The following is a 23,691-nucleotide window of genomic DNA, read 5'->3' as shown; positions in this document are numbered from 1 at the left end:
GGGTTGAGGTCCATATTTTCATTCCTAGAAAAGCTGACACTGTCATTCAGGAGTGTTTTAAGATCCATAACATCTTAGAACGTGAGAAAAGCACCTTTTTTCTAGCATCATCTTCCACTTTTCCCTCTCAGCACACCTTGTACCTCTATCAACCTATTACAGGGTACCCTGTGCCCTCTTACCATTCCCCACCTCAACATTACACACATGCCCTTGGACCTTTGCACATGCTATGTCCACTGCTTGTGATTCCGTGTTCCCTCGGTTCCTGACCCCATTGGCCACTCACTTCAACTCATCCCTCAAAACCTAGCTCAGGCTTAGAAGCCAGGACACCCCAGGAGCAACGTGGACATCTACTGCCAGAGATTTGATTTCTAGATACTATTTCTCACTAAAACACATTAGAACTCCTAAGAGAGATGGCTAGAACATCTCTGGGACTCTGCTGGCAGTCCAATGGTTACAATGCTCTGCTTCTGCTGCAGGGGGCAAAGTTCAACTCCTGGTAAGGGAAGTAAAGATCCTGCATGCCCTGTGTTGGGGCAAAAAAAACAAAACAAAACTTTGCACGAGAAAGTAAGGAAAGACTCAAAGAAGGACAAGAAGCCAGTCTGAATGGGTTCTTGCTGGCCAACTCTAGGGCAATTTAAAGCTCAAAATGTATAATGAGAGGAATGGACTATAGCACAGTGAAGGGAAAAAAAAAAAAAATCCATGAGTCCATACTGGTAGTAAAACTAACCTTAAGGGATGGGGTGGGGGAGAAAGTTGAGCACTTCTTTTAAACAGAAGACTATTCAGTCATAAGTGTAGAAGGGATGATTAAAAATCCTTTCAAGCCATGAAAAATAAGTGATTCAGGCAAGAATCATCAACAGTTGCTGAAAGCGCTGAGTTAAAGAGAAGACAAACGGACATCACAGGCTCTTGCTATCTGCAGTGAGAGAGACGCAACATAGCCAGTGCGCAAGTCTATCACCTGAGTCGATCGGCAGGAAACAACGGGCAAATCTAAACTGCGGAAGGGTCTGCAAAGAACTGTCCTGAGCTCTTCCAACGTGGCAATACTGTGGACGAGAAATGCAACCCTGGGAAACTGTTCTAGAATAAAGCAGGCTAATGAGACGTGACGACCAAATGGGATGTGTGATGCTTGAGTGGGTCCTGAATGGCAGGAAGACTATCAAGGCCGTCACTCAGGGCAATTGGGAAAATCTGAATAAGGACTACAGTTGAGACAGTACTGTATCCTGAGTATAACAACTATACTCTGATTACACAGGACAGGGATCAACAAACTGCTGCTGGTAGGTCAAGTCCAACCCCTCACCTGCTTTCACAGCCTGCGAGTTAAGCACGGTTCTGCTTGTTTTTCATAACCGAAACTTTTTCCATATAATTTCATTCGTATGATTTTCAGAACTTATATAAATTCAAATTTCATTTGAAATTATACAAAATTCACATCAGTGTTTATAAATAAAGCTTTATTGGAACCCAGCGACACTTGCTCATTCACGTACTGTCTATGAATGCTTTCACAGTACAACCGCAGGGCTGGATAAGCGTGACAGACGCTGCATGGCCACGAAGCCTGATACCGGGAACTATGTCTCAAATCGCTCAGGAAAAAAGAAAAGAGTGCGTGTGTGTGTGTGTGTGTGTGTGTGTGTGCGCACGTGCCTCTGTGTGTGTGCACGTGCGCACGTGCCTGTAGGTAGCTATTCTGTGCTGTGTGGCCTAGTCACTCAGCTGTGTCCGACTCTTTGCAGTCCCATAGACTACAGCCCACCAGGCTCCTCTGTCCCGGCCAGAATCCTGGAGCGGGTTGCCATTCCCTTCCCCAGGGGAGCTTCAGACCCAGGGACCAAACCTGGGTCTCCTGCACTGCAGGCAGATCCTTTACCATCTGAGCCGCCAGAGAAGCCAAGAGATACAGAGAGAGACTGAAGCAATTGCTATAAAATGTTAGGAACAGGTGAAGCTAGATGCAGGGTGTGTGGCTCCTGATCACACAGTTCTTATGCTTTTGCAGAGTTTGAAATTTCAGAATAAAGAGTTAATAGAAATGAGTGAATAAGCATGAAACGCAGTTGCTCAGATTCTCAAACACACACAGAAGCCCGACCTGCTTCAAATGTGCCTTCTTCCCTTCCTGGACCAGCCGTTACTCTTCTCTGCCCTTCTCTGAGCCCTGCCCACCCCCAAGCCCGGTCAGACCTGCCTGCCTCCCCTGACGTCTTGCGCTGTTGCAACCATCTGCTCACACTTCATCTCTCCCATCAACCCGGGGGTTTTCAGACTCTGTTCTGGAGGGCGTGTCACAAGCCTTTGCACACCCAATCTTAAGTTTTAAAATAAATCTCCACTTTATGATGGAAGCTGAACTGGAAAACCCCGAAATCCCATTTCACGTCTGCCTCTCCCCAGAACAGCAGGAGTCTGGCAGGCGGAGAGGCTAGCTGACAGTAGCGGAGCAATCCCACCGCATGGTGTCCTCTTTAAAGGGGCCCTGGGAAGTCTTCCGCCCAGGATCCACCCAGAGAAGCAGATCTCCTTGGGAGCTACCTGTGACTTCTTACGCTATGGCCAGAAAGCATTGGTAGCCGAGTCAGCTTCCCTCTTCCCAGTGGCCGCCAAATTCGGAACCTCTATAGCTAAAAGTGCACACACAGGTCATTATGGTATGCATTTTTAGCCTCATTCCTGGCTCCATTTAGGATCTCCACCCTTGTTTTTCTTTCTTCTCTCTCTCCCAGTTTTAATATGCTATCATGTTATATTTTATATATCCTGCTAGGCTGCCCTAAATCCCTTCTGGAACCAGACTGGGCCTCAGTGAAACATTTAATTTAAACCCTGTGCTGGACTCCTCTTTCTTCTGCCTCTTTCCCAAACCACATGGCTGCCTGGTACTCCCCAGGCACCTCGTGCCTGCAGCATCGTCTCCGGCCTGTAGTGTCTGAGGGCACCCTGGCAAGCCTGGCAGTGATTTATGGAGTCTGCATGTTTCCAGGGAGATGAGAAAGTGGAGGAAGAGGCATTTCTTTCCTAAACACCCAGAAGTGAATGCGAAACTCCTTCGGAGGGACTTCCTGGTGGTGCTGTGGATGGGGGCCCACCCCCCAGTGCAGGGGACACAGGTTTGATCCCTAGTCCGGGTGGATGCCACATACTGCAGAGCACCTGGGCCCATGTGCCACCACTACTGAGCCTATGCACCACAGCTACTGAAGCCCACATGCCCTAGGAGCCCACACGCTGAAACGCTGAGCCCGCGGGCCGCAACTACTGAAGCCTGGGCACCTAGAGTCCATGCTACAGGACAAGCGAAGCCACCAGGAGAAGCCCGCACACTGCAACAAAGAGTAGCCCCTGCTCCCGGCAACTAGAGAGGGCCTGAAGCAGCAACGGAGACCCAGTGCAGCCAAAACGCAATAAATAAAACTCCTTCCGAGGAGGTCAGGCCTTGAAGGAGAGATAGATAGAGAGAGGAGATGGCCATTTGGTTCATCTCAATCTGGGCCCCACCCCTGCATCATGCTGTAGGCAATGGGACCAGCTTGCCTCCACGCTGAGGGGAGATGGAGAGGAACCTTGTACTGGGCTGGAAGGATGAGTGGAAGAAAGTCAACTGAGGCCAGGAGGCAGGAATAGGCCAGACAAGTACGGGAGGAGGAGAGGACCCGGGGGCTGAATGAGAGAGTGGGTTCTAGAGTCAGACTGCTCTGGTTCGAATCTCAGCTCAGTTACTCAGTAGCTGTTCAGCTATGTGCAGAATGACTCCTCCTCTGCAGGCCTCAGGTTTCTCAGCGGAGTAATGGATAGACTAATACCTGCTTCACAGGGGCATCGCTAGGATAAAATAGGATCATGCTGTGAAGGGTTGAGCACAGAGCCAGATACACAGCAGGCGCTCAATAAACATAAACGGCTATGCTTATCCTTAGAGCACCACCATTGCTTCCACTGAGACTCTCCATACTGTGTTATGGAAGGAAATGTGTTCTGCTGGATGGAAGCCAGGGCTTTGGAAGGCAGGCAGAACGTCAAGAACAGACAAGATCAAGTATGGCTTTGGGACAGGGTCTGACACATGAATGCAGCTTATTCAGGAAGTGGGGCTTCTAGATCCTGGTCCAAAACTGGGGCCGTGGTTCAGGCCATTTGTCCTTTTCTCGCACCATTCAGCCAACCCATCATTTGAGCAGGCTGTTCCTCATTCCTGCTTTGCCCCAGCTGAGGCCCCAGTTGAGAACACACACACCCACACAGGCACTGCTCAAGCCATTTTATACTTCTGTTCTCTCCAGGCCTTCAACACCTCTCCTGTCCCTGGATCACAAAAGTCAAAGTCTCCATGTGGTATGGTGACCTCCAGTCACACCATCCCTACACCCATGCCAGTGGCACAGCTCAGAGGCCCTTGGAAGGAACCTCCAAGGAAGCAACATAGCTGCCTCTGGCCACACCCCTAACTGCGGGCCACGCCCACCCGTGACAGGTAGAGCTGGTCTAGGACCAGGCTGCAAACTCAGATCTTCCTATTCTCCCTTTCCTCCAGACCCCAGGCCCATGCCAGGCCATGAACCTGGGGAAGATGCCTGCTTTAGAGATCCCAAACTTGCCTGGCTGGGCTGTCCCAGGAGCAGACTCTGGTGGGAAAGAAAGGGATCTCCCCTAGCCCTTCCCTGGGTATGAGATTTTCTTCCCTGAGACTGTCCCACAAGCTGAGAAGGCATCGGCCTCCTCTACTGAACTCCTACCCATCCTTCAAAACCCATCCCCAATCTGTCCAGCCAAAACCAACTCCTCTTCTCCCCGCCCCTACTGTCTACTGCAGCACCACACTACCAGCAACACTCTGGGTTCGGAAGAGGCCTCCTCCCCTCTCATCTACCTTGGCCCCTGCTGCCCATGGCTGGACCACAGACTCTATAAGAACAGAGAGAAAACTTCGTGCATTTCTGTTACCTCTAGAACCTCCTGTGCAGTACCTAGTACATGGGCGTTGCTCTGTCTATGAGGCTAAATTGAATAATTGAATTTAATCACACAACCACACATGTCTTCCCACGAAGGAACTCCTTAAAGCCCCAGGCATCACACATCCTATCTTTGAAGGAACCCAAGGTCGGCCAGGTACTACCCATAGGAGTTGGGGGTCGCTTACTGAACCTCTTCAGTTCTAGTACCCTCCATCAAGAAGGGCAGCCACCTCCACCTGTAGGACTATTTTGAGGAAGAATGTGGTAAACACCTGGCATATAATAATTGATCAATAAGCAGCCAGACTTTGAAAACAAGCTGATCACCCTTGCTGGCTTCCCCTCCTCACCTCCTGCTCACACCTCAATCCACAGCAAGGTGGCTTCCACCTGTGCAACCGTCCCTGCCAAGAATACCAGGACCTGTGTGCCCCACGAGCCAATGGGCTCTCGAGCCTCAAGCTTCTCGCCCACTGCAGCACTGATCCCTCTGCCCACCCCTTCCCAGGGCTTCAGCTGCATAAGTTTATACGCTTGGCTTCCCTGCCTTGGCTGCAGACCCACACACACCGATGTGCCTTGGGACAGCTCCACCTGGGCATTTTGTGGGCACCTCCAGCTCTCCTCCCACCCCAGCCTGAACTCACCTTCTCCTGTCTCAAGATACTTCTCTCCACACACTTTAGCAGCCATCCCCTCCCAAACACATACGTTCACTGGATTGGAGTCCCACTACTGCTATAACAAATGGCCACAAACACAATGGCTTAAAACAACACAAATGTGTTGTCTTGCTTTTCTGGAAGTAAGCAATCCTAAAATCAGGAGTTGGCAGGCCTGAGTGTTTTTCAAAAGGCATGAGGGAAGAATCTGTTTCCTGGCCTTTCCTAGTTTCTGGAGGCGCCTGCATGCGTTGGCTCCTGGCTCCTTCCGTATCTTCACGACCAGCAGGACAGCATCTTCCAGTGTTTTCTTTCTGACTCTGCCTCTCCTGCCCTCCTCTTATAAAGATGGTTGCAGCTGCACTGGTACCACCCATGTAACCCAGGATAATTTCTCCATCTCAAAACCCTTAACTTGATCACATGTGCAGTCCCTTTTACCCACGGGTTCCAGGGGAAGGACCTGGCCATCTTTGGAGAATCATCATTTGATCAACTATAGCTAACCTCCTTCATCAGCTCCAAATCTCTAAGACAGTCCTCCAGGGACAGAAAAAACATTGACCTACCGCCTTTCCACATCAAATGTCTCCATGTGAACCTTCTCAGGCAACATAAAAGGTAACCCATCATGCCTATCTACACTGGGTTTTTTAAGGAAGTTAAAGTCTCATTAACAAACTCCCTTAGGGACTTCCATGGTGATCCAATGGATAAGAACCCATCTACCAATGCAGGGAATGTGGGTTCGATCCCTGGCCCAGGAAGATCCCACTTGCCACTAGCAACTAAGCCCGTGCACCACAACCGCTGAAGCCATGGTTCCACACTTAGAGGCTGTGTCCACAAGCCACCGCTGTGAGAAGCCTGCGGGTCACAACTAGAGAACGGCCCTCGCGCGCCACACCTAGGGAAAGCCCACATGCAGCGATGAATGTGGTTCATTCACTCACACAGTGAACAGCACAGTCAAAAATAAATTCATTAAAATATGATCAAGGAAACCTAAGTAAAGTTAACCTGTGTCTGAGACTTAGACGCCAACTCAGATGCGTGTGTCTGAATAAAGGGCATCCCACTTTAAAAAATACAAATACCTCTTTAACCCCTGTCTTCCCTTAGCCATCACCCTTCCTATGTCTCTCCTCCACTTATTACTTCCCATCAAACTTGTGAAAGATGACGAAACCAGTCACCTCCATTCTAATGAGGTTCTTATTTCATTACTCTTCTTCAGGATTTCTCAACTCCCATCTATTGACAAGTGAGGCCACACCACTCTTTGTTGTAGGAGGCTGCCCTGTGTATTATCAAAGGTTTAGCAGCATCCCTGGCTTCCCTGGTAGCTCAGACAATAAAGAATCTGCCTGCAATGCAGGAGACCCAGGTTTGATTCCTGGGTCAGGAAGATCCCTTGGAGAAGGAAATGGCAATCCACTTCAGTATTCTTGTCTGGAGGATCCCATGAACAGAGGAGCCCAGTGGGCTACAGTCCATGGGGTTGCAAAGAGTCGGACACAACTGAGTGACTTTCACTTTCACTGGCCTCTTCCTTCTAGATCCCAAGTTGTGATGGCCAAAAAAATGTCTCCAGACATTTACAAATATCCCAGAAAGGGGGAAGGAAGTATAAGTTGCCCCAGGTTGGCAGCCATGGTCTTATAGTATCAGCTCCTGCTAAAATCACCAGTGACTTCCTCGGCACTAAGTCCAGTGGGTACTTTTGAGCCCTTCCCTCGCTTGGCTTCTCAGTCCAGTTGGACATTGCTGGACATTCTGGCCATCTCACCTCTCAGGCAGCTCTTGCTGTGTCTCCCGTGCAGGATCAAGCTCCCCTTGTGGACCGCTCACTGCTGAAGTTCTTCAAAGCTTAGTCCGTAGGCTTGTCCACCTCCCACTCAGCCCGTTCTCCCTGGGCACTGCCCTCCAGCCCTCTGGCCCCACTGACCGCTTAGGCACAGGTGACTCATGAAGTGTTATTTCCAGACCTCTTTTCCAAGATCCCAACCCATAATCTAACTTCCTAGTTGATATCACCACTTGGATATCTTGCCATCACTCCAAGCTCAACAAGCCCCAAAACCAAAATCAGGATCTTCCCCTCAACCTAGTCTCTTTCTGGCGTTCCCCATTTCTCACAGAAAGACACCATTCCTGACCTGGAGGCAGAAGAACACTGCAGGAGTTGTTCTTACTTCCCTCTCCCTTACTTAGGCCAGTCTCTTTCCAAGTCAGATCTCCCTTACCTTTGAAATATTCACAGAGCAGTTCACTTGTCTCTATGTCTCTGCCCCACCCAAGCCCAAGCCTCCACCATCACTGATTTAGAGAATGACCACATCCCTCTGACTGGGGTGCAGACGCTCATTCTTTATTTATTTATTGGCCACAATGCTCAATATGTGGGATCTTAATTCCCTGACCAGGGATTGAACTCAGGCCTCCCTGCATTGGAAGGCAGAATCTTAACCGCTGGACCACCAGGGAAGTCCCCTGGATGTCCATTCTTGACCAATGCCCCTACCCCATCAGTTCTCCAGCCTGCAGTCAAACTCACCTTTTTAAAACATTAATGAAAGTTCTCATTGTTCTTAAAATAGAGAACGAAAGTCCCAACCCGGCCTGCTGGGATCTGTATGGCCATGTCTGTCTCTTCCAGATGCCTGGGTTTGTGGCACTCCAAGGTGGGCGCACAGTGGCCTCCCAGGTGGGCACATGCGCCATGCTCTCTCCTGCCACAGGACTGTTGCTCATGCTGTCGCATCCATCCTGACAGTCCTCACGACCATCACTCGGTAGGAATTCTCTTCCTTCAATCACAGCTCAGGTATTAGGAAGCCTTTCCTGACTTCTGGCCACATCAAATCCCTTTGTTGATCACTGTTCTCCTAGCCTCCCTGTCTCTTCATTACCTTTCAGAGTTGTCATGTTACATTTACTTATCTTATTCTTTAGTTCATTCCATCTTCCCACAGTAAACTCTACGAGGGCGGCACTGATGTCTGATCTGGTCCACCACTGTGTCCCCAGAGTCAGCCCAGTACTTGGAACAAAGAAGACCCTCATAAATGGTCAAGGAATGATTTTCCTACTTGTCCCATGTCCCCCTCCTCTCTGTCCAAGTTTGATGCCTGAAATTCATCTTTGATCATCCTTCCTTTTCAAATCTGAAAATCCCTCTTCTTCATCTTCACAGCCTGTCCATCAACAAATCTTAGGAATTTTCCCCTTTAGATCTCTCTCAAATGTCCCCACCTCCAGCACCTGAATTTAAGCTGCTATCTTTCCTTATGTGAATCTCCACTCCAGCCTTTTATCCAGAATTCCACTTCTCTATTCTGCAACCTTCCAGGTCACACTTCTGTCTGAAATGTTCCGATGGCCCGCAGGATGAAGGGTGCACTTTCAAGGCCTATGGAACACAGAGAGGTCTGGCCCCATCTCCCTGCCCAGCCGATTCTTGCCTCTCTGCCTCACTGCTGCTGTCCTACCAGACTTCCTGGGGTCCCTCTCTCTCAGCTTTTCTGTCTACAGGGAGCAATTTTTCAACCCTCTTTGACTAACTGCTACTCATTCTTTAAGTCTCAGACTAGAGGAAATCTTGCCCAAACCCCTCAAGTAGGCCAAGAACAATAACAGCAATAGCTGATATTCACTGCGCGCTTGCTAGAGGCGAGCATGACTCTAAGAACTTTGCAGCATCGACGCATTTCATCTTCACCATCAGCTATGATTATCCTGTCCCGGAGAGGTTCAATGATTGGTCCAAGGTCACATTAGATAGTAACTAGCAAACTTGGCTGACATAATGAACTCGGGCTCCAGGCCCCAAATTCCAGAGCACTGTGAATGCTGCTGTCTTCCTAGAGTGTCTTGTATTCTCTCTTAAGCCGCAACTGTCATATGTGAATGTATTGGTTCACTGCCCGCTCTCCCCACCAGACGGTCCACTCACTGAGGGCAGAGACTGTGCCTGTCTTGTTGGAGGCTTTACCTCTAGCTCTGGATTTCACTGCTTTTTTAGCTGAATGTCATGCTCTGCATCCCCACAGCCCCCAACCCCAGGTCATCCACTCTAGAGGAGGGCTTGGGTAAACCCTTTGTAAATGTCATACAATGGTCCTCCAGACACACACAGGAGGATTCAGGGAGAAATCGCTCCATTGATGATTCTGCAGACTACTGACAGAGGCGGCTCCTCTGAATAGCCCTCAGCCACCAAGGGTCACAGGGGCAAAGGGACAGTAAGATCCATCATCCACTTGTCCAGCAGTGATGGCAGAAAAGCTCTGGGACCAGGCTGGGCCAGCAGATGGCTCCCCCTGCTGGTTTCCTTCCATGTTCCCGGCACCCTTTACAGAGGCACAGCCCAAGAGACACTCACCAGCCACGAGAAGAAGCCAGCTGATTTGTCCTGGGTGGAGATCTGTCCCTCATAGGGGCCGAAGATGCGGCCCTTGGGGATGACCTCATTTATGCAACGCACGTCATTCTCCCCACTGGCTTCCTTGACCACTTCCATGCCCTGGGGGATGGTGAGGGCGGCCCGGTCTGGGATGCCCACGGGCACCGGCGTGTCAGACACAAACACTGGGGGACCATGGTTCGGGCACTCATCCACAAAGTACTCCTGGCAGGACTCACAGACTGCAGGGACGGAAAGAGGAAAGAGAGCTTCAGTTGTTGCCGGGGGAGAGAGCCCCATGGAGGTGGCTGAGGGGCTGATGAGAAACCCACCCAGAGCACAGTGTAGACCAGAGGCAAGCACTCAGCGTGAGACTCACGAGTCCCGGCCCTGGCTCCCCCCCCGCAGCCACAGGTCCCTGCGTCTTCAGTAGCGATACCCCACTCCTCTCCCTGGCGACTCAAGGGACACACCTGCCAATGCCAAGGAAGCCACTAGCCCCCCTTTGTTTCAAATTTGAAAGAAGAGAAGAAAGGTCACGACTGGAGTCAGATGGATGTGCATCTGTGAGCCGGGGGAGCTGAGCCAGGAGGTCCTTAACCCTCAGCAAACCTACCAGTGTCCTCCCCTGGAGAACGGGACCGAATAATAGACACCTCAGCGGCTAAGGGTGAGGATTCACTGAGGCCTGGACCTGTGTCTGGTGTACACAATAGGTGAGTGCCTATCATCAGAGGTGCCTCTGCAAATCCCCTAAGCAGAGATGGGGTGGGGTGGGGGTGATGGTCGGCGTGGTCAGGAACGGCCCCAAGCTCCACTTACACCAGAAGTCGACTTGCTGGAAGCTTTTGGGCATGATGAGGTCACGTTTTCCCTTCAGTTTCCTGGGCTCCACTTCCATGACCGAGGGGTCTGATCTCCTAGAGCTGGTCAGGACAGGGGCCAGTAGAGAAAGCACAAAGCCATCAGAGTGAGAGGCTGGTGGGCAGAGAAGCCGAGAACTTGGCCCGAAGGCCACGAGGATGGGGCAGGTGGAGGAACCCCAGGCAGCCTGCTTGTCTAATGGAAAGATAGGGGTCCTGAGACCTGGGTTCAGGCCTCCCTGGGTCACTGCTTGGGTTTTTCTAGAGCCCGTGCCCACCCCTGGTCCTAGGAGTTGCTCAGAGGAGGGCAAGAGAGAGCTCTCTTCCCAAGGTCTCCAATCAACCCAGCCGGGCGATGCCCCCCTTCTCCCTCGCCGGTCCCCACACTGGGGCCTCACCAGGGTTGGCCATACTCCTGGTCCCGGAGCGGAGAGCAGACCTCCGTCTTCACCACGGTCACCATCTCCCCCACCGCCGCCTTGGTCTGGGCCAAGCACTCCTTCATGTTCTCAGTCATTCTGTCCTGGGGGGCGAAGGCGGGACCAGCGCAGGAAGAGGATCAAAGAGACAGGGGAAGAGGGGTGAGTGGCGAGAGGGCAAGCGGGGGTCCCATGGAGTCTGGTTACCCTCCCTGCCATCCCTAGAGGAAGCGCTTGAGAACACAGACAACAAAAACAGCTGTAGCCGGGCCAAGAGGAAATGCCATTTCTACCCCGGGCTGGTCCTGGGGACGACTGGAGCCACCAGCCCCATGGGGTCAGGGGCCGCGAGGAGCTCAGGCCAGGAGGCAGGACTGCGAAGAACAGCCTGGACCCCAAACCCAGAGGGCAAAGGGTATGAGGGACTCATAGGAGCTTCCGCACAAAACTTTGCAGCGTGGGGGAACAGGGGCGGGATCCGCTCAAGTCCAGCAGGGGCCAAAGGGGGGCAGACAGATGAAATGGCTCCTGAGCGCCGGGCTGCAGAGCCCCTCACCCAGGGCTGCCAGGGAATGCAGCCAGGCATGCTTTGCCAGCTCAGAGCAGGTACAGGCGGGGCCTGGTTGTTGGAGGTGGGGGGGGGGGGGTCCCCGCGTGGGCGGCCCTGACTCCAAGCCCCACCCAGCTCTCTCTAGGGGAGTCTCCCTAGCCCGCAAGCTTACCGCCCTCCTCCACCACCGCGCTGGGCTTCAGCCCCTCCCTTGGCACCCTAGGGTCCTCATGCCAAGCCCCGGGACACTCTTCGGGTCAGGACAGCGCTCAGCTCGGGCTGCGAGCGCGCGCGGCCCCGGGACTGGGCGAGCAGCGTGTGTGACTCACTACCCCGGGCCCCGCGGCCACACCCCTGCTCCTCTGCTAATCAGCCCCCTGCTCCCCACCGGGGCCCCAAAGCCGCCGGCAGCGGGGAGGGGTGTGGGGAGACGTGCCGGCCTGCCCCCTTCGCCGAGCCGGCGGGGACGTGTTGGGGGGGGCCGCGGGGAGGGGGGCGCGGGCGGCCCGGGTCCGGCCGAATCGCCCCGCCCCAGCCTCCCCCACCGTCCCCGGGCCCCCGGGCCCCCTCGCCCCCGGAGCTCGCGGGTCGTCCCGGCCGCGGGTCCGGCGGGGAAAGTGTGAGACGCCGCGGTCCGGCCCGCGCGGCGCACCGGCCGGGCGCAGGGGCGGCGCTGGGGACCGGGAAGGGCGCAGGCTCGCCCTCCGCCGCCTCTCACCAACCTTCGCGGCGGGGCGCTCCCGGGCCGGCCCGGCCCTGCCCGGCGCCCGCCCCCCGCCCGCCCGCCGGGCCCGGCATTCCTTGCGGGGGCATGTGGCTTCTTGCCGGCCCCGGGGGCACGTAGCTGGCTGGCGGCCGGGAGGGGGGCGCGCGGGGAGCGGGCGCCCGGGAGGGGGCCGCCCGCCGGGGAGGGACTCCAGCCCCTCCCGCGGGGCTCGGCCCCCACGCGGGCCGGGGGGCGCCGGGCGGGGCGTCTGGGGAGGACGAGAGCGCCGCGGAGCCTGGGCCCCGTGGCCCGCCCGGGTTCCCCCCCCCACCCCCAGGCTCCGCAGCCCGCTCGGCACGGCGTACGGCGCGGCCAGAGCGACGCCGCCGACACTCAAGTTGCCAGCCACGCACCACAAGCCCGCCCCTTCCCCACCTGCGCGGCCTCGAGTGGCGACCCGCATCTGCGAAGGGCTTCACGCCAGGATCTTGGCTGGCCAACCAGATGGCCCCCAGCCGCCAGTGATGGTGGCAGGGGTTGCGGGGGTGGGGGGTGGTCACCGAGGCAGGAACCTGGGGCTGGAAGTTTGTCAAGTGACTCCCCCAAGGTCACACAAGCCATTCGTGGTGACGTCCTCACTGGAGCCTGGGGCCTCCTCTGAGTAAATTGGAAACAGGAGGACCTCCAGAGGTAAACGTCTTGTCTGGACTGGTTCAATTCTATGCCACAACCTCAGCCCATTCTTCCAGAAGGATCACTGGAATCACCAACCCCGGGTGGGTTCTGGACTCAGCCCAATAGGTCCAACTGCAGGGTGAACCCAGTGGAATTTTAAGGGATCCCTGAATACCCCTGCTCTGAGGCTCACTTCTCAACTGGATGGACAACATTCACACACAACACATTCTGAGACTAACTGGCTCAGTTTAGGATTCTGGGCCCCCAGCATTCACTGCCTGTGTTCAAACCCCTGTGACTGGCTGTGGGACCCTGGGCAGGTGTTAGGACTCAGTGTTCTTCAGTATGCCTGTATTTGGAGACAGGGCCTGGAAGGAGGTGATAAAGTTTAAATGAGATCATATGGATGGGGCCCCAATCTAATAGGGTTGGTGCCCTTTAAGAAGGGCTCTCTCTGCTCCCTCCTGCTCTCTCTCTGCACCAGGTAAGGGCAGTGGGGAGGTAACTGCCTCCAAGCCAAGAAGAGAGCCTTCACCAGGAACCAAATGAGCCAGCACCTAGATCTTGGACTTTCCAACCTCCTGAACTGTGAGAAGTAAATGTTTGCTGTTTAAGACACCCAGTTTATGACATTTTGTCATGACAGCTCGAGCTAAGACAGTGGGTTTTCTAACTTCTCTGTGCTCCCATTTCTTCATCGGGAAAATGTGGCAAGTATTAGGTTCTATCACAGACATCTCTGTGTTAAACGGACAGAGATGAAATTGGAGGGATCTGGTCACTATCTCTGCACATCAACTGAAGAAAGCTCATTGGGCAGGTGGGTATGAGTGATGTCATGAAGGAGTGGCTTTGAATTCTCTCCATTGGATTGGATTTAAATCAGTCATTTGCAAACTACAGCACTCTGTTAGGAACTGACTGCTGGGGACCATTTTGCATTGAGTTCTCCTGTTCTAGCCCCTCTGCCCACCCCCGGCTACACCTGCACACCATCCTCCACCTGTACCCATGCTCCACCTTGCCAGGGAGCCTGTGAACTTGCTTTGTATTCCATCTGCATTTCACCTGGAAAACTCCTACCCATCCTTCAGCTGTCACTGCCACCCCCCATAATATCCTCTCTAGCCCTGTGTCCCTTTCCTCATGGCCCTGCATCCTTAGAACAGTTTCTTTTTAACATGATTGTTTGATTAATATCTGTTTCCCATAATAGATTAGAAGCTCGCCAAGGGCAGAGTGCAGGCCTTTTTGCTCACCGCTGAATGGTCAGCACTTGTAACAGCGCCTGACATCCCGGCAGAAATAAGTGAAAGACAAGCAGGATACTAGGGCATAAATGTTAAGGAAGCTCTCATTCTCAGGGTCATGCACTTGCAGGATTAGTACTTGAGAGTGAGTGCCTCCTTAAATTTTACACTTGCTTTCCTTACCTGGTCTCAGCCTTGCCTAGCACATAGGGTATTCTCAATAAATATTTGTCAAGGGAATTGATGGACAAATGACCCATGTCATAACTCACCCCACCTCCACTAATATGTCCTTCTGTCCCCATTGAGAATCTCAGCCTATCAGGGTGGGTGGGTTATTGTTTTGAACCCTCTTCTTGGGGCACTTTCTCACGACCTCTACTAGACACGGTGGGTGAGGCTGGTATGTAGAGGCAGTGAGGGAAAGTGAGAGGGTGAGGGAATTAGATTCCTGAGGCCTGGAGCTTGGATTTGATAATAAGTGTAAAGAGGAGCCTGGTGGGCTACGGTCCATGGGGTCGCGAAGAGTCGGACACGACTGAGCGACTTCACTTTCACTTTTCACTTTCATGCACTGGAGAAGGAAATGGCAACCCACTCCAGTGTTCTTGCCTGGAGAATCCCAGGGACGGAGGAGCCTGGTGGGCTGCTGTCTTTGGGGTCGCACAGAGTTGGACACGACTGAAGCGACTCAGCAGCAGCAGCAGCAGCAGCAGAGAAGCACAAGCTGTGCAACCACAGGCACAGGACTTCAACGCTAGGCCTTAGTGTCTTCCTTAGCAAAATGGAAATAATCAAAATTGCCCAGAGAAATCAATGAGACAAAGACAGGGTCAAGGCCCTGGAAAGAGCCAAGTGCTGAGGGTTTATAAGAGATGTTAACAGTAAACTGGCTGCCAGAGGCAAGGGAGTGAGCAGGAAGAGGGAGGAGACAGGGGAGGGAGGTTATAGAGACAAAGGGGGAAAGGAGAGGAGGGAGAAGTAGGCAACAGTAAGAGAATGAAGGCTGGAGGGGAAGAGGGAGAGGAGAGGAAATCAGAGAAAAAAAGATGGAAAGAGAGAGAGACCAAGGGAGAGATGGAGGGAAATGGCCCACAGACACTTCTGTAAGTCTGAAATGGCCCTGGGGAGACCATCCTCTTATGAGAAAAGCATTCATTTGAATCTCAGAGTGAGATGTCTATGGACCACTTCCTTTCAGGTCTTATTTTTCATTTATATCCCACCTTCATCCCATTCTTTTAAAAAAAAATTGTGATGATTTATAACATAAACCTATACTCGACAGGACAACTGAACAACCAGAGACCTCGTGGAGAAGGAGTGATGCTAGTTATACCCAGAATCTGTTGTAAGATGGTTGGTGATCTAGTTTTCCATTCAGTTCTGAGCCTCCTGGCAGCAAAGGCCAAAAGGGAAACACAATGGGTTATAATACTCACTACTGATACCTATTTACTAACTACACAATTAAGTTTTCCTCATTCTTGGAGGGTCCAGCTGCCTGGAGAATCAGAATCAAGCCTCACTTATGTGACTGACGTGTATTACAATCCTCTGTGCCTGTAACAAAGGCCATGGAGGCAGGGAGGGAGAAGATGGGTTATGACAGGACTGAATGGACTTCCTTGGGAAGACAGGGAACGCACAGGCGTATGTCCTTCACTGGGTCCACGTCAGCAGGCACTGTAAGGCTGGAGCCAGGTGAAGCTCCGGCAACAGTTTCTGCGGATTGTTCTGGCTCTGCTTGCCTGGGGAGGGACCTGGGGGAGGGGTGGTCGGCAGGCCTTGTGGAGGACTCCCAAGCTGCTGGCAATGCTCCCTCTCAGCTGGCTCCTCGGAGTCTGCACACGCAGAGATTAGGCATGTTGCAAACCCAGCAATGAGATGCAGACCCAAGAGGAGGGGGCAGAATGCAGCTCAGGAGCCTGCAGCTCTGTTTTCACCCTTGGCAGGATGCCAAGGACCTGGAATGCCCAGCAACAAGTGTGGCCAGAGGGACTCAGAGTCTGTACCCACTGGGGTACCCTTGAGGCTGGCACCATGAGCATCTGGCGGGCCTCGCGCCCCTGCAGCATCCTGCACTGTCTCCTCTGATGACAAAAGGACGTGCAGTGAGGGGGCTACCCGAGTCACACGGTGACACAGGCTGGGTCCCAAGCCCTGGGTCTCAGTCCTGACTGTGCCATAAACTTTTTAGGGGTCCCTGAGTGAGGTTCTGCCTGGCCCTGAATCTCAGTTTCCTCCTGAAAAATAAAAGGTCTGACATGGTTCTTAACAGTAGACCATGGCGGGTAAGCAGGAAAAAGCATGAAATTATTATAGGGAGTTGTTGGATGTATATGTCCAGCAAGCACTGCCTATAGAAAAAATAAATTATACACCTAGCGCTTATACATCAGATGAATTTGCAAATGTATTAATATGTAGATACTTTTGTGATGAACAAAAGGTAAATTTATTGTAAAGTGTTATTGACTCACAGAAGCTCTGCCACCACATGTGTTGTTACTCAGTTGATACCAGCACAGCCATTCACAAGCCGTGTAACCTTGAGAAAATTCACTACCCACTTCTGCCTCTGTTTCCCCATCTGTCCAATGGGACAGATATCAGATCCTATCTCACAGGGCTGTTTTACATAGCACAGTGCCTGGCATAGAAATAAGTACTCTATACATATTCTTCTTATCCATTTTATTTATTATTTTAAAAGTGTAGCACACATCAGGTCTGGGGCTTCCCCAGTGGGTCAGCAGTAAAGAATCTGCCTGCAATGCAGAAGATGCGGCCGGAGCCGCAGGTTCGATCCCTGGCTCAGGAAGATCCCCTGGAGAAGGAAATGGCAACCCACTCCAGTATTCTTGCCTGGAGAATCCCATGGGCAGAGGATACTGGTGGGCTACAGTCCATGGAGTCCCAAAGAGTTGGACATGACTTAACGACTAAACAAACAAACAAAAAAGACAGCCAAAGCACATTAGGTGGTGATGTTGGTGACATTTTTTGACATTAAAAGAGGGCCTTTACAAGCAGTCAATACCCTTAATAGAAAAACACTTTTAATAAACCTATGCTATAAAGATGATTATTCCAATAGAAAAAAATGGAAAAGTTGTGAAAGAAAGAAAAAAAAAAAGACAAATGGCCAGTATGCTTTATAGAAAACTACAAAACTTTAATACTCAAATAAATATAAATTAAATAAATATCATCTCTCCTTTATTAAACTGGCAAAGATTAAAAATCTCAATACCATCAGAGTTGGCAAGTATGTGGGGAAATACCCCACATACTCTAGCAGTTGAAATAGGAACTGATGTCACATTTCTGCAGGGCAATTTGGCAGTGCCTTGAAATGAGCAAAACCTTTGTAGGAGCAAGCTCAAATCTAATAATTTACCTAAAGGACATAATTAAGCTGTGTGCAAAGATTTACCCACAAGGCTGCCCTCTGCAACATTATTTTTAGTAGTAAAAAAAAAAAAAAAGAGGAAATAACTTAAACCTCAAACACAGAAGTTAATACACAACATACAAGGAAATATTAGACAGCAACTAACAACGCTTCAGAAGAATATTTATTGACATGGAAACACATGCTCAATATACTGTGAAAAGAAAAATGAAAGTTATGAAGTGAAAGAAGCGAATTGGAAAAAGCTACATCTTGTATGATTCCAACTTATGGCATTCTGGAAAAGGCAAAACTATGGAGAGAGCAAAAAGATCCGTGGTTGCCAGGGGTTGGAGGCTGGGAGGGGTGAATAAGTAGAGCACAGAGGATTTTTAAGGCAGTGAAACCACCCTGGATGATACTATAATGGTGGATACATGTCATTATCCATTTGTCCAAACCCATAGAATGCAGAACCCCAGTGAACCTTAATGTAAACTGTGGGCTCTGGATGATAATGATGTCAGTGTAGGTTCAGCAGTTGTAACAAATGTACATGCCTCTGGGTTTAACTGTATAACCAACAGTTGAATGCCTGCTGGGGTGGCCCCTGGACCAGCCACACAGCTGAGGGCTGATGGGTCCAAAAACACTTCCAACTCTTGGAGTCTGGGCTAGTCCTAAGACTGATGCTGCTGTCCACAGTGGGGAAGGGGGCGGGGGGCAGGGAGCACAGGAAAACTCTCCATTTTCCGCTCGATTTTCCAGTGAACATAAAACTACTCTAAAAAATAAAGTCTATTTTTAAATGAAAGTTGCAAAAAGATAGGTACAAAACAATTGCATTTAAAATGTGTATTCAGCTATATGGATTTGCAACACAGGTCTGGGAGGATATATTTTGGGATATCACTAGTGGTTAGTTTCGGATCTTACGTTAAAGAGTTTTCATTCTTTTTTGCTTAGGTCACTTAAAAAAATTGTAAAAGAACTCTTTGTACTCATTTAGTTGAGAAACTGCCAGAGATGATAACTAATGTTCTTCTATCTTTACCCACTTGTCATTAGATGCTGAGACCTAACCAAGTATTTAGGGCTTCCAGCGGTGCTAGTGGTAAAGAGCCTGCCTGCAATGCTGGACACCTAAGAGACACAGGTTCAGTCCCTGGGTTGGGAAGATCCCCTGCAGGAGGGCATGGTAACCCCCTCCAGTACTCTTGCCTATAGAACCCCATGGACAGAGGAGCCTGGCGGGCTATGGTCCGTGGTGTTGCAAAGAGTCAGACACGACTGAAGTGACTTAGCATTCATGCATGCACAAACAACTGTTTGGGAGGAAGGAGGAATCTAGATTAAAGGTAGGCATATAAGTGTCTTACATGTGCCACGTGATACACATTGGATGGATGAATCAATGAATCAATCAATCGCCCAACTGAGCGATAAAGGCCCCGATGTTTTTACCACAAAGCACCTCTGTTTTAAGTTCTATATTCCCATTTGAAAGGTTTTGTCCATGAAACATAGTGCGTGGACTCTGTAATAATTAATTCCTTTTCCTAATTTTTTTTATAGGTTATGTGAGAACTTGGGTGAACACATAGGTTCATTGCTATCATTCTAAGCAACAGCAAAGAAATCTGACATGGCTCATTCACTTGTCCTGCTGATCACACAGAGCCATGCGATGTTCATTACACTTCTCTATGCTCAAAAAACAGCTTGGTGGATAGAATACTATGCAGAAATGGAATTGGACCCCAACTGCACACTGTAGAGTAGATGAGTCACGATGCTTAGAAAAGAAACGTGACCCCAGAGAGCACATGCTCGATTTATATAAAATTTAAAAATAGTCAAAACTATGGTGGTTAAAGGTATAACCGGTTATCCTTGCAAACAATCAGAAAGGGCCAGGAAAGCCAGTTCTAGGATGCTTGTCACGCCCTATTTCTAGATCTGAGGACTGGTCCCGTCTGAGTATTGATCCCATTTTCTAAGTTTGTGAAAATACACTGTCACACTTTTACTTTTCTATATGTTAATAAAAAACAAAGAAAAAACTCTGCAGGGGCTCTCAGGGCAAGGAGTTCCCAAGGGGAGACCTCTAACCCCATCTAGCCCCTGATTTTGCGGCTGGAGGAACAGAGGTCCAGCCAGTTGAGGCTCCTGTCCCAGTCGCAACAGATCTGGTTTCAGGCCTTTATCTACATATCAGTTTTCGCTGAGCACCCGTGGTGCAGCTGGTCGGGGGCTGTGGAACACGCACTCCCAAGGTGGTTCCTCCTGAATAATCTTTTGGAGGTGCTATGCTGACTCATTCAAGCTAAGACTTTGATAAGGAGTTGGAAGAAACAGTGTCAAGGTTCATGAGTCAAGCAGAGCAGCTGGTGAAGGATGGCACCTATTTAATGAGCTGGCTTCTTACTGTTGGTGGCTTACCTGGATCCCCCTCTCCTCCCACTAATGAAACCAGATTTTGCTCAGACGCTGCACTTCCCTCATGGGAACGACTCTCCTACCCTCTGGAGAAAGCACGAAGCCATTATTGCAAATGGCAGGCGTGTCCTGCAGAAGACCCCAGCAGGAATCCCCCTTAGGATGAAGCTAGCACAGCAAAGTAGCGGAGAGGTGTGGTATAATAATAAATATATTTGGTCTTTGTCTTAAAGACCTGAGCTCCTAAAACCCTTGGCATTTCCCACTAAGAGTGTCTTGTTAGCCACAAGGAGCCCCTTGCTATCACACCTGAGTCGATGCTAACGAGGTAACATAGGATGGGGTTCCTTGATGGACTTAAGATGGGGCTGATCACCAGAAAGACCAAGAAATTCCAGTCATAACTTTCAGTCCCATCCACTGATGTAGGGATCGGGGAGAAGGGTAAGAGGAGGTAAAGATCGAACTCTATAAAAATTCTCTTTTTTAAAGATGTTTTTATGTGGACCATTTTAAAACTCTTCATTGAATTTGTTACAATATTATTTCTATGTTTTGATTTTTTTTGGCCATGAGGCATGTGGGATCCTAGCTCCCTGACTGGTGATTGAACCTACAACCCCTGCACTGGAAGGTGAAATCTTAACCACTAGACCTCCAAGGAAGTCCCCTATAAAAATCCTTAGGATTCAGAGAGCCTCCTGGTTGGTGACCACACCCAGGTGCTGGGAGGGTGGCATGCCTGGAGAGGGCATGGAGGCTCCACACCCCTCTCCCCATGCCTTGCTCTTCCATTTGGCTCTTCCTGAGTTGTATACTTTACAATAAATCAAAAATAGTAAGTAAAGCACCTTCCTTGAGTTCTGAAAATTGTTCTTGGGAGTCACAGCACCTGGGGAGGCGGTTGTGGAAATCTCTGATTTATGTTGGTTGTAAGTATTGCATGCGTGGCCCAGGAATTGCAAGTGGCATTTGGAGTGGGGACAATCATGAGCAAATCCCAACCTGTGGGATTCTGTGTTCATTCTGGATCGTTCGTTTCACTTGGTGTCAAAGAATCAGAGGACAGAGCGTGGTTTGTTCAGTATTGGAAAGCATCCCCGAGTGGAGACTTTAATCGACCTGGTTAAGGCATTAAATCAAATGGTCCTAGACTCTCCCCTACTTCTGCACTTCCCGTCACATGTTTTCCCTCAAGCCTGACTAGGATGGGGTCTCTGTTACCTGCAGCCCTGGCCATGCTCACTGGTACCCTGTCCCACCAAAGGTACAGGCTCCACCCCACTCGCAGGTCCAGTCAGGCTGGGACCCGAGCTCTGGTTCTGCCTCTGTGCGTGCTCCTCCACGGCGCTTGGACCACAGAGGGGCAGGAGGCGGAGCGGCAGCCCTGCACCCCCAGGCACCCTCTCCCTCAGTCTCCCACGTGGCTCTAAGGTAGAGAACCTGCTGCCAAAGCAGGAGACGTAAGAGACGTCATTCTGCCCCTGGGTCAGAAAGATCTCCTGGAGGAGAGCATGGCAACCCACCCCAGTGTTCCTGCCCGGGAAATCCCCTGGACAGAGGAGCCTGACAGGCTACAGTCCACGAGGTCGCACAGCGTCAGACATGACTGAAGCGACTTAGCACCCTCAGCCCAAGACCTGACTGGACACTCTAACCTGAGCTCGCTCTCATGCACTGCTGCTGGGAACGTAAACTGGGACCTCTAGGGAAGGCAATTTGGCACTGGGGACCTTTCAAAAAATACCCATGACCTTTGGTCTTCTCAGAATTCCACTTCTCAGAATTTCTCCAAGACACGTGGGTAAGGGTATTCATTGCAGCACTGCCTGGAATGGCAAGGACCAACCAACGTGTCCATCTAGAGGCTGGTTAAGTAAATGAGAGCGTATCCACGTTACAGGCAGTTTTTTCAAAGGAGGAAGCAATGGAACAAACTCCACCCCCTGCCTCCACTCCAGCCCTACTGTCCATTCTCCACCCCACAGCCGGGATGAACCTGTGACCACCTAAGTCAGATCAAATGGTCCCCAGCTCAAAACCCTCCTTGGAGCCCCATCACACATGGAGCAAACAGCAAAGCTCCTCAGGGGCGTGCCAACCAGACCCAATCTGTACCCACCCCCCCACTCACTCCGGACCTCACCTCCTCCCAATGCCACTTCACTCTCTCCACAGCCCCAAGGGCTGCCTTGCACAGCCTGCAGCAAGGCACGCTTCATCTCAAGCTTTTGCACAGGCTGTTTCCTCTGCCTGGCATGCTCTTCCCCCCAGGGACCTGCAGGGCTCTCAGCCCTTCATGCCCTCAGCCCTTTGCTCAGTATCACATCCTCCGGTCGCTTGTATAAAATTGCGGCTCCCTTACGCTTTCTACCCCTCCTTCCTTGCTTCATTTTCCTCCAGAGCACTATTCACCATCAAATATATGCAGTACTTATCTCTATTACTGGCTGGCTGTCTCCCCGACTAGAATGTAAAATCCAGAAGGTCAGAGATGTGTATCTGGTTTGTTCATTGTTATATCCCCTGCCACTAGAAGAATGCCTGGTGCAAAGTTAAGCACACATTTGTTGGATGGATTACATAATTCGTGGTGAAAACAAAATCCCGAGGTAAAGAAGACTATATATATAATTTGAGAGGCAGTAAAAAAAAAAAATGGTGGTTGAGACCAAGCTGCCAAGGTTTAACTCCCAGTGAGGTCAACCCCTGTGTGATGTCATCAGTTCAGTTCAGTCGCTTAGTCGTGTCTGATTCTTTGTGACCCCATGGACTGCAGCATGCCAGGCTTCCCTATCCATCACCAATTCCTGGAGTTTACTCAAACTCACGTCCATTGAGTTGGTGATGCCATCCAACCATCTCATCCTCTGTTGTCCCCTTCTCCTCCTGCCTTCAGTCTAAATGAACGTGATATCATAGGAGTTCCTTAACCTCTCTGTGCCTGGGGATATTAATAGCACTACGAGGATTAAATGAGTTAATATTTGTTATCTACCCAGAATGGGGTCTGATACAAAATGAGAAAGCTACGTTAATGTGTGTTTTATAAAATAAACATGCCCCGTTTTAATAAAATTAGGAGAGCATATGCACTTATCTGTGCTCAAGCATGCACAGAATAGCTCTAGGCTATGACAGCTGCTGCTCCTGAGACTGAGGGCTCAAGTGGGGAACGGGACTGACTTCTGAGTTGTACCCCAGACCCATGCATTTCTAACTTAAAAAAACAGCCAGTAATGCACGTGTGGGTGCCTAGTCACTCGGTCCTGTCCGACTCTGTGACCCCATGCAGTGGACTGTGACCCACCAGGCTCTTCTGTCCATGGGA

General features: G+C 50.8%; 1 protein-coding gene across 5 annotated transcripts in view; it reads right to left on the bottom strand.

Moving 5' to 3' along the window:
• Positions 1 to 23,691, bottom strand: part of PRDM11 (PR/SET domain 11) — an 85,953-nt gene that overhangs the window by 37,049 nt on the left and 25,213 nt on the right. For 2 of the 5 annotated variants that reach the window (XM_069555529.1, XM_069555531.1), the window contains exons 1-4: positions 12,063 to 12,152; positions 11,320 to 11,444; positions 10,881 to 10,984; positions 10,038 to 10,300 (exon numbers count right to left, since the gene is read on the bottom strand). In XM_069555529.1, the coding sequence (XP_069411630.1) occupies positions 10,038 to 10,300; positions 10,881 to 10,984; positions 11,320 to 11,438 (486 nt within the window). In that variant the 5' untranslated portion in view covers positions 11,439 to 11,444; positions 12,063 to 12,152. Of the gene's footprint in view, positions 1 to 10,037; positions 10,301 to 10,880; positions 10,985 to 11,319; positions 11,445 to 12,062; positions 12,231 to 23,691 lie in introns of those variants that run through there. The other 3 variants (XM_069555532.1, XM_069555530.1, XM_069555533.1) reach the window with 2 other exon arrangements.

Source organism: Ovis canadensis, chromosome 15 (assembly GCF_042477335.2).
Source record: "Ovis canadensis isolate MfBH-ARS-UI-01 breed Bighorn chromosome 15, ARS-UI_OviCan_v2, whole genome shotgun sequence".
Classification (NCBI taxonomy): domain Eukaryota; kingdom Metazoa; phylum Chordata; class Mammalia; order Artiodactyla; family Bovidae; genus Ovis; species Ovis canadensis.
The sequence above is the reverse complement of the archived record's forward strand: the minus strand, read 5'-3'. Positions and strand labels throughout refer to the sequence as shown.